This window comes from Acipenser ruthenus, chromosome 24 (genome assembly GCF_902713425.1).
Source record: "Acipenser ruthenus chromosome 24, fAciRut3.2 maternal haplotype, whole genome shotgun sequence".
In the NCBI taxonomy this organism is placed as follows: domain Eukaryota; kingdom Metazoa; phylum Chordata; class Actinopteri; order Acipenseriformes; family Acipenseridae; genus Acipenser; species Acipenser ruthenus.
In genome coordinates, this window is record NC_081212.1 from 18,365,382 (window position 1) to 18,378,827 (window position 13,446).

A 13,446-nucleotide genomic window follows, 5' to 3' on the forward strand; every position below is an offset into this window, starting at 1 on the left:
AACCTACAAATCACATTCACTCACTGAGGTTTCAGACATTGCCTGGGAAGCTGAAGTCCTCCAGGGGTGGACAAGTAAAACCTTTTTAGATTACAAATATGGATTTTATTTCTACAGCATTTACAGTGCCATTCTAGGGAAATGTATATAGTACCTCATTCAAATAAAATATTGATGCATACAAAAGTGGACTTGCATAAAAACACAGCAGGTTAATTTGTCTAACGTTTGGGAAACTCTCATACTCCCTTGTCATTTTGAAATTCATTTTAAAATGATAAAAAAGGATGAAAATACAAAGTGCAGGGTTTGCATTTTCCCATCAGCTTTTAAGCTAAAAGCTCATAAGAGAAATAGGTCGCGAACCTTGATGAATGTGGACCTCCGCTTGTTAAAATGACACAACTGGATCCAGCCTGTGACAAGGCAAACTGCTGCTTCACTCATCCACGTCCTCAGTCCTGGATTGTCCCATTGTGGCTCTGTGTGGATCTGAGCTGGTAGCTGCCAATTCATTGATACCACTCCAGTGTTTTGATATGATTCCTTCCTCTAACCCCGGCCTTGTGTACCTGTACTGGGCAGGCTGGCCCACCCTCTTGTGCTCACTGAATCATTTCTATAAACTAAAAAAATAAAAAGCTTCTGTACTAGGACCACCTCAGATTCCCCTACTTTCCATACAACCCTTCCAATTCAAAGCTCTCTATATATACTGAGCATCAAAAGTAACTTATTACTTATATCTGAGCATCAAAAGAAACTTATCACTTGTATTTGAGCATCAAACGAAACCTAAAATTCACTAGACAAACTCTGTTTTAGAGCAGGTGCAGTGACTTTGTATTGTGCTGATTAACAATTGACATCACAAAGATGCTGCAAAATGATCTGTCGATCTTGGGCAGGTGTTGTGACTCTTGGTCTCCCAGTTTGTGGCCTGTCATTGACAGAGTGTGTCTGGTTATACCTGGTAATGCCCTAGTCCAGCCTCCAACATGCCGATTGCACGAAGGTGCTGCTCTCTTGACAGACATGGCATATTGTTTTGTTGTTTTTTTCTGTGATTTTCTTTATTGCTTTTATTCAAGCTTGTAGTTCAACAGCTGAAATCACTCCATATCCAGTGTCCAATCAACTGTCTCACTAATTAGGTGATTAAGTGCATAGGCTTCAGTCACTCAGGCGTGTCATGGTCAAGGATGAATGATCGAGTGATTAAAAACAAACCAAAAACATTTCGTCAATGTCCATCATTTACATACCTTTATTTATTTATTTATTTATTTTAATAAATGTGTTATAATAGTGATAAGTTTATTTTGGTATATTTATTACCATGTTTTCCCTGCTTCCTTTTAGTATTTTGTTTGCTGTATTGTTGTAAAAAACCGAAAATAAAATATTAAAAATAAATTAACTTCAACTCAAGGGCCCGACCTGCACTTGCTTCTGCAAACACTACTGCCTACATGTTGTAAAACTCAATGTGTGCAAAAATAAATATGCAACAGAAGTTCAAGGAAAGCTTGTGAGTTTCTATTGACAGTAAAGATCAAACACAGACCAAGTAGGGTTGACACCTCTGACACAAAAAAACGGGGCCTCTCAACAGAAGGGGGTTGTTCAAAGTTTCAACTCTCTTTATAAATCATAAATTCATCCAATAAGAAACATTGATAATATTGTAGCGATCTCGGTTAAAGCAGACAGGCCTATCACACAGGCGGAGGGCGGCCCGGGACCACTCACACAGCCGGCTCCTTTGCAAGGAGCGTGTATCGGGCATCCTGATTTATCTAACCTGACATCCAATTATATCCTGATTTATCTAACTTGTGCTCAATTGATAGTGCGTTCAATGAGGAGACGTAAAATTATGTTAGCCGTTATTGAACGGTCTGTTACTATGAGCGAGCAGTTTCACAATAGCAGGCAAGAAATCACTGTGTATTAAAACAGTTGCTTCAAGTGAGTTTTGCTATGTTTGTATATATATTTTTTAATGTAATTACTACTGCTGTATTTTTGTAATGTAAAGTTACTGACAGTTTTTTTTTTTTTTTTTTTTGGTTTAGCATCTTGAGTCACCGAGTCATAGAAAACTAGCTTAAAATATGATGCTTATTCCTCCACCGCTAGGGGTCGGTATAATAATTAAGAGGACACTACGCCGGAACCCATTTCACTTCCGAGTCCCCTTGGTCCTCTGACCCTTTAAACTTCCTTTCCCGGCATGCCCTGCCCTCTTCTACCAGCCTGATCCAACATGGTGGGTGTTTGAGAAAATCTCTTCTTTTTAAAATCCTTCTCAATCCTCTTGATTTAACAACGTAGCGATTTTTTTTCTGACTTTAATGCAGTATTTAAACACGTAACATGCACTGTAAAATTGTATGGGGAGTAAAAGCACCACGATTGAAGTGTAAAAACGTGTTTTGTAAGAGAGGACGACAGTCCCTTATTTACTCCGTGTCGGAAGGAGCTCTCTTCTCCATTATGTGAAGTGTGGAAGCAAGGGGGTCGGCACTGTTCTTGCGTTTGTAACCATACCGGTGATTTGACAGATGTTTAAAATGGTTGTACGTTAAGGTCTGTGTTGCACAGACTACTCGAAAGTAATCCCGTATAATAATATATTTTCAGAACTGTACGGCACCAAGGCCTGTCTAGAATGTTTAAGAGGTGTTCGTCAGCCATATCTCTTCTCTTTTAAACGTGATTCAGTTCTTAAATAAGTATTTGCAATGTGAAATGTGTAATAAAATGTGAAAAACAACAACAAAAAATCTTAGCTGTGTTTTGTGTATGTAACGTGACCGTTACATAAATGGAGTTGTGTTAGCCGCGTTTACGTGCGAGTTTATCCATGTGATAAACATGTTCATTAAACGTCGTATTTCTGTTGATTTCTGACAGCTTAGCAAGTTACATGGATTTTTGTAGTTCACATAGATCACGTTGGAGGTGCTTGGCCAATGTTTTGAATGTACATGTAACGACAACATTGTTTTTTTTTAATTGAGTTGTGTACAATACATTAAAATATGAAACCCCTAATGTATACACCTTTTGGTAATGTGCTATAGAAATACTGTCGGTCTGTATATCAAGGCAGCTTAATTTAGCATTGCCTTTAGTTAGCGAAAGCCTCGCCTGTAAACCACCTTAGTCTGAAAGGTGTTAGTGGGTCGACTAGAGGTGTCATTACTTAAGTAACTGGTGATCGTTTTCATTTTGTGGAAACGTCAAGATGCAGGCAGATCTTCAGTAAAGGAATGAACTAGTAAAGAAAAATAGATGTTGATACCCTGTATCGAAAGTGATTCTGGTATTCCCTGCTGCCTGGTCATTGATACTGCAGGGAGAGCAAACTGAAAGCCTTGTTTGTTGGGAACCCTCTTCCCTGTCAGTTGCGCTTTTTAATGAACTGGTTTCTTTCATTTCAATTCCAGGGACGTGTCAGGACAAAGACCGTGAAAAAGGCCGCCCGGGTCATCATTGAAAAATATTACACCCGCCTGGGCAACGACTTCCACACCAACAAGAGAGTTTGCGAGGAGATTGCCATCATCCCCAGCAAGAAACTCCGCAACAAGATTGCTGGGTAAGAGGACGCCATAAACTAGAACAGTGAAGTGTTTCCTGGAAAATGTTTAGTACAACATCCTCAGAGTAACTTATTTCCCTGCATTTCTTGTGATTCTTGAGCTATAGTAGAGCTCAAATGTGTGATTTATAACTGCCACCTGCTGCAAGTAGTTTCATGAGAACTTGTCATGCAGATTGAAGACGGCAAGTCGGTTTTGTGACCGTTCAACTGAAACTATTTGTGAGGATGTAAAGAAACAGCATGTGTAGAATACAAAGTGATGAAAAGCAGAACAAATACACCAAGTACATGTAACAGGATTAGGGGACCGTGCAGCTTTAACTTGTTGCTGGTAACAGAAATGGTTTTGTCTCCTCAAACGTACAGGATGTTAGGTCAGTTTCGTTCCATTCAGTAATCCAAAACAATTCTGATGAGCTCTGTTTTGGAGAGTCAGTTTTGATTGTGTTACACTAGCATTGTACAAGAGTAGATTAATAACATTCAACTCTTGTTGGATTTGTTGATGTCAAATTCTAAGTGAGGTTACACAATTGGAGGCTAAGCAGACTTGTAATCCTTGGGGTAGTCATATCCTCTCCGGAAGGATCTGTGCAGTCAAGCAGCAAACTTGGGTACCCTGTGGCGATTTCTCAATACATTAAGCACTGACAACTGTTCTGTACTAGAGTCTGAGCTACAGCATAAAGAACTGTGACACCTGGCTGGCACATACAAATTCGATTTTTGCAATCTACATAATTTGTGAAATGGCCTGCAAAAATGCTTTGGGATCTTGAAATTTCACAAATATCTTGCAACTTCTGCAAATGTTAAGTGATTTTTACTCTGTACTAAGGAGCCAATACATATAATTACGTTATTTAGTAGGGATGATATTGCTTGAACTTGCAGGATCCTAATTCCCTCAGATGGCCACAACCTGGAAAGGTTAATTAACCCTTTAAAAGATGCCTGACCATCTTAAAATGCACTGCATAACTAGTAGATGATGGTACCCTGTATCGAAAGTGATTCTGGTATTCCCTGTTGCCTGATCATTGATACTGCAGGGAGAGCAAACTGAAAGCCTTTCCCGTGTTTGTTGGGAACCCTCGTCCCTGTCAGACCTCGTAGCTTTCAGACACTCCTGTTTTAATGCTTTAAGAAGAATTCTGTAATGTCTTAAGGGTATATCCTGTGGCCACCCCTTTCCCAAATATTGTACACTGTACATCACAAATGCATTCTGGAAGCAGTGGGTGTTGCAAGAGGATATGTAATTAGTAAAATGGCATAGTTTCTAAAGATCTAAATAATGCACAGTCCAATAAATATAATCTGATTCATGTTGTCTGAATTTACTCATTGGTCAAATTCAGTTTGAGAAGCATTGTGCCTTGGTGTCTGACTGTAGCTACACCGAAGGGTATATGCTCTATTTAAATTGTGATGGCAATGTAATTAACATCTTCCAATCACAAAGTCAAGTGTCAGTTACTCGATTTGTCAAAGTCCTAGATAAAGATGTCTTCCCGTGCATAGAACATAAGGCTCGGTTGTAAAATTTAAAAATACTTTGTTTCATAGCAGTTCCTGAGTACAATCTTTGTTCTTGTAACTTAGTGTGCCTTGTTTCGTACAGCTTGAGCAGCCACGCTCACTGGGCTCACCTGAACTTCACAAGATGAATCTCTTGCACATCGACGCCCTGCACACAACGTCTTCACTTTGTTATGCACACAGTATGACCTGAATTCTTTTTTCCCTTGTGCTGCAGGTATGTTACCCATCTGATGAAGCGCATCCAGAGGGGACCAGTCAGAGGCATCTCCATCAAACTGCAGGAGGAGGAGAGAGAGAGGAGGGACAACTATGTTCCTGAGGTCAGTCTTGCAAGCATTTTTCACGATGGCCGGCAATATTCTAAAAGAAACCACTTAGAGGAGGGTATTTAACTGTAGCTTGAAAGACCTGCGAAACCATGAAATTATTATTTCTTAGCAGAGACTTAAAATTGTTGCAAAATATCACATTACAAAATGTTACATTGTGAAGTATCACATTTCAGAATATCACATTACAGATACGAGCAGTTATAAAGTATAATAAAATCAGAAGCAAAAGATCAAATTCAAATAAGAGTAAAAAAGACTACAGTAAATTACATGCAAGAACAGGTTTGACCAAGAGCAGTTAACTTATATTAAACCTATTTGCTTATGAGTCCAGTATGAGCATGTAGTAAGTACGATGAATGGATGAGAATGATTTCAAATAAGAGCAATTACAAAAAACGTGAATATGGATATCTGTAAGAGTAAAGTCAAATACAAGATACAGGAAGTAGTTTTAATTAAGAGCAGTAGTGGAATACGGCAAAGTCTTTCTCAGATCTTTCTTCCTGATAGTCTTTAGTAGATGTTGGTACCCTGTATCGAAAGTGATTCTGGTATTAACTGTTGCCTGATCATTGATACTGCAGGGAGAGCAAACTGAAAGCCTTTCCCGTGTTTGTTGGGAACCCTCGTCCCTGTCAGACCTCGTAGCTTTCAGACACTTGATAGTAATGCTGCTTAAAATAGAAATATGTATCTTGTGCGAAATGTGTTTTAACTTTATTTTGCAGTTAGAGCTTCTTTATTAAGTTACAAAGTATGTCCTATTCATTTCTACAGTCCTATTCATTGGATAATCACTTTAAGTGTGACAGTATGTCTTGTGCAGTTAAACTTCTTTTATCATTTCTCTGATTGCTAATGAACCGTCTTCTTTCAGGTCTCTGCCTTGGACCAGGAGATCATTGAAGTTGATCCTGATACCAAGGAGATGCTGAAGCTGCTGGTGAGTCTAGTTCCTATTCAGAGAATCAGTCTGAAGCATGCTACTCATTCTATTGAATGCTTTAGGATCATTCTCTTCAGTCCAAGCTGCATCTCAATTATGGCCTTTTAAAGGACAGCCCCTTTTAATGCACATAACTTCAACATTATATAGGGTCGCTAACACATGGAACCGTGAATGTTCATTTAATTTGTAACCTGCCATTTTCCAATCTGTACTGCATGTTGGCTGCCAAGAACCCTAAGACAATAAGATGCCTATCTGAAGGGGCTTCCACTGGTTAACACTGAAGTCTCGTCTACATCTCCCATCTTGGCAATGTTAAAGCATGTGACTTCATAGATTGTAAATATTTGTTGGTACCCTGTATCGAAAGTGATTCTGGTATTCACTGTTGCCTGATCATTGATACTACAGGGAGAGCAAACTGAAAGCCTTTCCCGTGTTTGTTGGGATCCCTTGTCCCTGTCAGACCTCGTAGCTTTCAGACACTTTTTTTAAATTCTGCTTTAAAAAGAATTGTGTAATACAGATAAGGGTGTAACTTTTTAAACAAATGTATTGGGCGCTATCTGTTACGATATTAAATTATTTGGCCATACAGTCGAATCCATTAGATGTCTCCCAGTTTATGCTGCTTGCATATTAAAGCTGCATATTGCAAATATCTTACTTACAATGTTGTTATATTTGGGTGTTGAGAGTCCTTTTAGATGTCAGTCAGGTCTTAAGTTAAAAAAAAAAAAAAAAAAAAAAAAAAATCCTCAGATGGGGGTTGTCTTTGTATTTATTTTTTTCCCCCTGGTGTGTGCGTGTCCTTAGATTTTTCAGCCTCTATCAATTGTATCAACACCGAGTTAACTTAACCCTTTGCGGTCCTATGCATTCTATGGAGATGCAGTACTGAGCGTCCTGTTGAGATGCAGTGCCTTTTAAACCTGTTTTACTGTGAAAAAAATATTTTTAAACAGCGCGTCTAAAATAAACTGCGAGTGTGAAAATAAATTGGACCTGACGCACTGAATAAATGGACCGTAAAGGGTTAAGCCGTATGTAAATATTAAGGTTTAATGGTAAACATTGATCACAGCCATCAAAGAAAAGTGTCATGGTTTCCAATTCAGTGAACACTGTGCACTGAACACTTCTGCAGCAGCATACTTTTGTAGACAGTACATTTTTCAGTTGGCAGGTGTGTTCTCTGTTTGCTGATTCTGTTTTGTAATTTTTCAGGACTTTGGCAGCCTGTCCAACCTGCAGGTCACCCAGCCAACTGTCGGAATGAACTTCAAAACGCCCAGAGGAGTCTAGACCTAGCTTTGTAAAATACAGCTCTCAATAAAGAGAAAAAAAAAATGATTGTGGTGGTTACAATTTGTTCACCTTTACCTTGGAGTTCTGCAACCGTCTTTGCTGGCTGAGACTTGGAAAAGTTATTGGCAGACTGGCTGTTTTATCCTTTTATCAGTAATATTTCAATGTGTTGCGGTTAATATCAAATGTGTAAAACATTACAGTTGAAATAAATGTCTAGTTTATCATCAATGAAAATTTGCTGAACCATGTGTGATTTAGTGGATAATTCCAATCCGTGCAGCTCTAAAAAGGTTACTGGTCCTAGTTAATTTGTCTGGTTAATCTGCACAGGAATTGGAGAATTGTTAAAGTAATCTGTAATTCTTAGTTTCCCAAGGCAGGTAAGGGAGTTTTTGTGGATCAAGTCCTGAAATGGCACTTGCTGCAATTCAGTTCTGTGTTTTACATGTAGCTTTCTATGCAAACTACTTGTCAAGTGTGTATAACTGCTTAACAAGGGACAAAAACTTTCAGAAATGGTTATTATTCATCTGGCGATTTGCTTGAATAGTGAGGCTAAACATGGTAAGTAATCAGATTTTATTACCAAACCTTAAGGGAATGCTTTCCAATGCGTTCATTTATATTTTCAGTCTTTTAAACATTACTGTAGACCACTTTTTGGGGCAGAGAATTCATCTGAATGTTAATTTAGGATAAGCAGATATTTCAAATCCCACCCTGTAAGCTGCTGCTTCCTGGTAGCGCTGCAGCAGGTTGCATGTAGTGACTGCAGCAGGGCCGTTGGAGAGCTTGATTGGAAGCACGTTTACATTTTTTTTTTTTTTTTTCAAACCAATTTGTCAATTCCTTTTATTTAGTCAGCTAAGAACCGAAATAAAAGTAAGCTAATTTACAACAGTGACTTGGCCAGAAATGTCCGTACTGAAGACATGACAGACAATTAGCAACTACCAGAGAAACACTTGCAGGGTGATTAATAAACAAACCCTTTGAAAAATCTCCATGTTTTAATTAGTAGTAACCATTGGCCTGACACGTGTTCTTTATTATAATTTTTTATATTTTTTGGGGAGTATCCTATATTTATGAATCTCCCTGTATAACACTATTACAGCACAAAATAAAATCAACACAGCAGTCATTAATGCAAGTATAAGTTATATTTATATATTGATTACCAATGTTATATCCATATATTGTCTCAAGTGACTCCTCTTCCTCTTTAGAGATGACCTTGACACCTATCATACATCCAAGAACCTGGGACAGTGGTATGGTGTCTTCAGTGTTCACTGTCCAAGCTGCTTGAGGTCTGTTTCTCGTTGAGGTCTGTGTCTTGTTGAAAAAGCACTTTCTTATACCTCTATAGAGAGAATGAGAAAAAATTTTAGTAAAAAAGGTATCGCCAATACCCTTATTTTATGGTTCGATGTTGGAAATTCCCATAGTTCATATGGAATAGAGCTAGACTTGTGTCTGCTTAATAATGGAATTATGGAGGGTTTGGTTTAGTGCGTGTGAGAGTTCAGCTGTAACCTCTGAGTTGAGCAGTTTTCAGAATAGGGTGAGGGAATGAGGCTGTCAGTGCTGTCCGGGTGCATACCTGCTGGTTGGTGACTCTGCGCGGGTACCTGGCAATGTCATCTCTGCACCTCTCTGTCCGTTCCCAGTCTTCCTCCCACCTCTGGCGCCGGTACTCGGACTCTTGGTTCGTGATGCGCTCCAGGATGCCCTGGTTCTCCCGGGTCACCTCCTGCAGCTGCTGCCTCCGCTTCTCTGCGTTGAGGCTGAGGGCAGACCGGGACCGATGTTTCAACGTTCAAAGTGTTAAAGTGCCATTTTGGGGGGCTCCCGAATGGCGTATCCAGTAAAGGCGCTCCGCGTGGAGTGCAGGATGCGCCCTATAGCCTGGAGATTGTAGAATCCAGGCTATGTCATTGCCTTAATTGGCCGAGCGCCGCTTAGGTCAGCAGGGCAATCCATGGTTCACCGCGCACCAGCGACCCCTGTGGCTGATAGGGTGCCTGCAGTGGAGCCATTGAGATCTGTGTTGCCGTCTGGCATTATGGGTCTGGTGGCTTCGCTGTGGATCCGCAGTGCGAAAAATGACGGATTGGCAGGAACACGTTTTGAAGGACACGTGTTTCAGCCTCCGTTTCCCGAGTCGCTGGGGGATTGCAGCGGTGAACCGGGATAAAACGTAATTGGGCATTCCAAATTGGGGAGAAACCCGGGGGTAAAAACCATTGGCGGTGACTAAATTAAAAAGAAAAAAAAATATGCCATTTTGGAGAGTCATAAATGGGTTTTTAAAAATTCCACGCAGTTTTAAAATGTAGCGCTCAGTGTTACGAAACTATTTGACTATCAATCAGTAGTCATTCTACCCTTTGTCTACACTACAAAGGAATTGTCAGATGTACATATTAAAGGTTATAATTCTGCACACCAGATTCATTTCTCACACATGACCACTTCTTTAGACTGCATGCATCTTTCAAGCCTCTATTCCACTATTAACAGCACTGGTAATAATGACTTCTGTGTAACCAGGAGGGGCTACCCTTTCTAACATGCTTTTTTAGCATCAAGCAGATCAACTGACTGAATAATTTAACTGGAGGTGAATTGTTTGACGTCATCAATGATTTAGTGGAGAATGACGAGAGATTAATGTGCATGTGTCACTACAACACACAAACTGCAGGAGTGGTAACAGTACAGACTCTGATCTGTAACACAGTTCAACACAGAGGAGACATCTGTCAGTCTATATAATAAACTATATATAACAATGCATACAACCCAAATGAGGGTTTACTCAGGTTTTGAGTTTGCTTAATTATCAAAGAGCAGATCAAATATATTAAAAAAGTTATTAGTATTAAGACTTATTTTGAAAAGGTTTTTGTTATCTTTTATTTATACAAACAGTTTGGGTTTAATCATAGCAATCTCTTCAGTTTGAGTTGATAGCAGATATTTTTTGTAATCTTTATCAGATGTGCAAATGGGTGGCACCGCATAAATCTGCAAGAGGAAATGTAGGTGAGAATATTACATGCATTCTTAGATATGAGGTGTTTGGAATGCAGGGAGGCACTGATAATCTGAACCAGTCATACCTCCTCTCTGGGTAGCTGTTCCTATGGTCCACCAGTCCCTTAGACCTCATGATGTCAGACAGTTTTGATGACAAGATGTGGTTGTCTCTCTCGATGGTGGCCAGGCGCTCCTCTTCCAGCTGGTTCACAGACAAATGGGGAAATAAGAGTAAAAACAAGTAGGTCATAACAACCATAACCGCCACAGCTGCAAATGAAAATGAGAGCCTTCAGTATTATGAAAGAGTTGATGACCATGCCATACAGGATAGTACATAATAAGAATTAGCAATGAAATGTTTCATGACAATTTGATGAGCAGTTGTCCAAGTATATGCACAAATGTAACTGACATACAGACGGACGGATGTACGGACTGACAGACACTTGATATTCTCTTACAATTCCTGCTACATAGTATTAATAACAGGTTTCGTGAAAACTGGAAAAGCGATTCTCCAGCTATACACAGCAATGTAAGCATGACACACAGATGGACGGATGTCTACAGGGATTTCATAACTCAGGATCATTTCTACACTCTGGTTGGCTGAGTGTATACACAATGGTACAGCTGTATAGAAAAGATTGTATCATCCAACAATCCCTCTTGTCATCCACAAATCTGTGATAATGTAATATGTATTGCTTACATTTTCTATACTGAATAAAAAATGTTAAACCAAGTTTCATGCTAATTCGATAAGCCTTTTTTTCAGAAGGTGTGGCATACATACGCAGGGGATTTTATCCCAAGCGTTGGATCATAATTGTAAAACGTTGTCTTCTTTTTCAATGAGTTGCTTGTGCTGAAAATTCAGTTGCAGAATTGTCCACCAGATGTCTCTGCGCACAAAGACCCATGTACAGATTGCTTGTTATATTGCTGTGATGTTACTGGTCTGGTCAGTACATGTAGGCTTATGTGTAGGTATTCTATTCCAAGATCTTTACATTGATTTTGTCTGTATCTGTTTTTCCAACACCTAAGTAATGATTTCGGACTTATTCCACACGGTTGTGTTTGTACTTCACTATGACACACTGCACTCCCCAATGAATTCTTTGAAATAGAGTATTACCTGTAATTTCTTAAGTTTCAGGTGGAGGTGAGCAGGGGTTTGGAATCCCTTGGTGTCCACCACTGGTCTAGCTTTTACAACCTACAGAGACATGATCCAAAATAATATACAGTATAGTAGACCCTGATATTCGTGATACAGCCCTCTGAAATGATCCATACCGGTTAATTATTCTTATTTAACTATATATTATCAAAAATATAATATAGTGTGCTGTGTAAGACACTGCCGATTTACCATAAAATGTAAAAGATTGGATTGATGAAAAGTAATAAAATCTATTGTTTAAATATCAATTAAGATGCGTACTACAGTTTGAAAGTTTAAGAAAAAAATTGAATTTTGCTTTTAAATTCCTTCAAGCCCCTTTCATAAATTAAACAGAAATGGCTTTGTAAAATAAATATTTTCCTCAACTGTAAAAACGCTCAACATGTAGAATATATGTAGTAATGCCGAGAGAAACCTGCCTATTTATTATTTGACAAATGTTTTAACTTACAGTGATTTATATACTCAATGATGTATATATCAGTTAATAAACATGTATTACACAAGAATAACAAGCATTAACTGGAGATTCAATATTAGACCTACAAATAAAAAGAAAAAGTGGATGACTACGACCTATATCCATTGTATGTACAGGCAAAAATGTAAGTTTGACACACAGACTATCACATATTATCACAATATCAGACTCTCAGTACTCTGAAGTGTGACACACATACACACGGCTGAGCCACTCTCCCTATTGCCAGGGATATGCACCCCAGTGGGGCACAGTAACCACACAGGCTGTACTCTACAGACTGGGCTACACTGTGTTGTTAAGGGTGTGTTGAGCCCCTGTCTGTTCTTAGATGTGGTTACCTTGCGCCTGTGCTCCTCGTACTTGCTCTGGTCCCATTTCTTCTGCAGGTACTTGTTCGCTGCCGGTGCTGTGGGCTGGTAAGCACTGTGCATGGTGCACAGTTCAATGGGTCTGTGTTGAATGCAGTGTTGCTGAGGAGTGTGTGAGAGTGTATAAGTTCAGACAATGGGTCTCCTCCTGGGTCCAATGCTCCACCTGATTCCAGGACATTTATTTATTATTTATTAGTCAAAGGAGTGCTAACCGTGGTTTTAAAATCCACTTGCACCCTGCATAATAATGCTAATAAAGCTTAGAATTCAGAAAGAAAATGAATTTGAAAGTGTTGATTAGCAACTGTCTGTTCACTGGGATAGGACGACACATTTTTTTGTGGTGCAGGTTATAAATAACTGTTAGTTTATGTTTTGTTTTGGTTTTTTTTGTTTTTTTAATGAAAGTGAACCAGTTTTGAATTGAATCATGTACTGTACTTTATTTTAACTATTGCAAACTGAACAGCACACAGCAGATTGTCTATTGTGAAACATGGTAGGGTTAATAATAAAATGACATTCACATACTTGTACAGCAGTTACAGCCTGTGTTGGTTCAAGCAGTTCTGTCACAGGGACCCACGCAAAGTCTCTT

The 13,446-nt window shown here is 39.1% G+C and overlaps 2 protein-coding genes and 3 non-coding genes across 5 annotated transcripts; 4 read left to right on the forward strand and 1 right to left on the reverse strand.

Moving 5' to 3' along the window:
* Positions 1 to 2,144: 2,144 nt before the first annotated feature.
* On the forward strand, positions 2,145 to 7,987 carry LOC117429288 (small ribosomal subunit protein eS17). The gene is made up of 5 exons (XM_058998500.1): positions 2,145 to 2,272; positions 3,456 to 3,607; positions 5,373 to 5,478; positions 6,371 to 6,436; positions 7,670 to 7,987. The coding sequence occupies exons 1-5, from the start codon at positions 2,270 to 2,272 to the stop codon at positions 7,745 to 7,747; spliced, it is 405 nt and encodes a 134-aa protein (XP_058854483.1). The 5' UTR covers positions 2,145 to 2,269; the 3' UTR covers positions 7,748 to 7,987.
* LOC117430028 (small nucleolar RNA SNORA71) lies at positions 4,611 to 4,739 on the forward strand. Its single transcript, XR_004548517.3, has one exon. It is a non-coding gene; the product is annotated as a small nucleolar RNA SNORA71 (small nucleolar RNA).
* Positions 6,023 to 6,151, forward strand: LOC131700800 (small nucleolar RNA SNORA71). The gene has a single exon (XR_009308609.1). It is a non-coding gene; the product is annotated as a small nucleolar RNA SNORA71 (small nucleolar RNA).
* On the forward strand, positions 6,799 to 6,927 carry LOC131700799 (small nucleolar RNA SNORA71). Its single transcript, XR_009308608.1, has one exon. It is a non-coding gene; the product is annotated as a small nucleolar RNA SNORA71 (small nucleolar RNA).
* An 801-nt stretch (positions 7,988 to 8,788) lies between the features above and the next one.
* On the reverse strand, positions 8,789 to 12,957 carry LOC117429137 (uncharacterized protein CFAP97D2-like). The gene is made up of 5 exons (XM_034048347.3): positions 12,816 to 12,957; positions 11,943 to 12,023; positions 10,882 to 11,000; positions 9,360 to 9,543; positions 8,789 to 9,119 (listed from the first exon to the last, which is right to left on the reverse strand). The coding sequence occupies exons 1-5, from the start codon at positions 12,906 to 12,908 to the stop codon at positions 9,039 to 9,041; spliced, it is 558 nt and encodes a 185-aa protein (XP_033904238.3). The 5' UTR covers positions 12,909 to 12,957; the 3' UTR covers positions 8,789 to 9,038.
* Positions 12,958 to 13,446: the final 489 nt, after the last annotated feature.

What these genes read in the sequence shown, in the direction of transcription:
- LOC117429288 (XM_058998500.1), top strand. An exon ending in CTCCGCAACAAGATTGCTGG is followed by an intron (nt 3,608 to 5,372) that starts GTAAGAGGACGC and finishes CTTGTGCTGCAG; the next exon opens with GTATGTTACCCATCTGATGA. An exon ending in GGGACAACTATGTTCCTGAG is followed by an intron (nt 5,479 to 6,370) that starts GTCAGTCTTGCA and finishes GTCTTCTTTCAG; the next exon opens with GTCTCTGCCTTGGACCAGGA.
- LOC117429137 (XM_034048347.3), bottom strand. Translation starts at nt 12,908, where the DNA reads ATGCACAGTGCTTACCAGCCCACAGCACCGGCAGCGAACAAGTACCTG. An exon ending in TGAAACTTAAGAAATTACAG is followed by an intron (nt 11,001 to 11,942) that starts GTAATACTCTAT and finishes TCTGTGAACCAG; the next exon opens with CTGGAAGAGGAGCGCCTGGC. An exon ending in GCAGAGTCACCAACCAGCAG is followed by an intron (nt 9,120 to 9,359) that starts GTATGCACCCGG and finishes TTCTCTCTATAG; the next exon opens with AGGTATAAGAAAGTGCTTTT.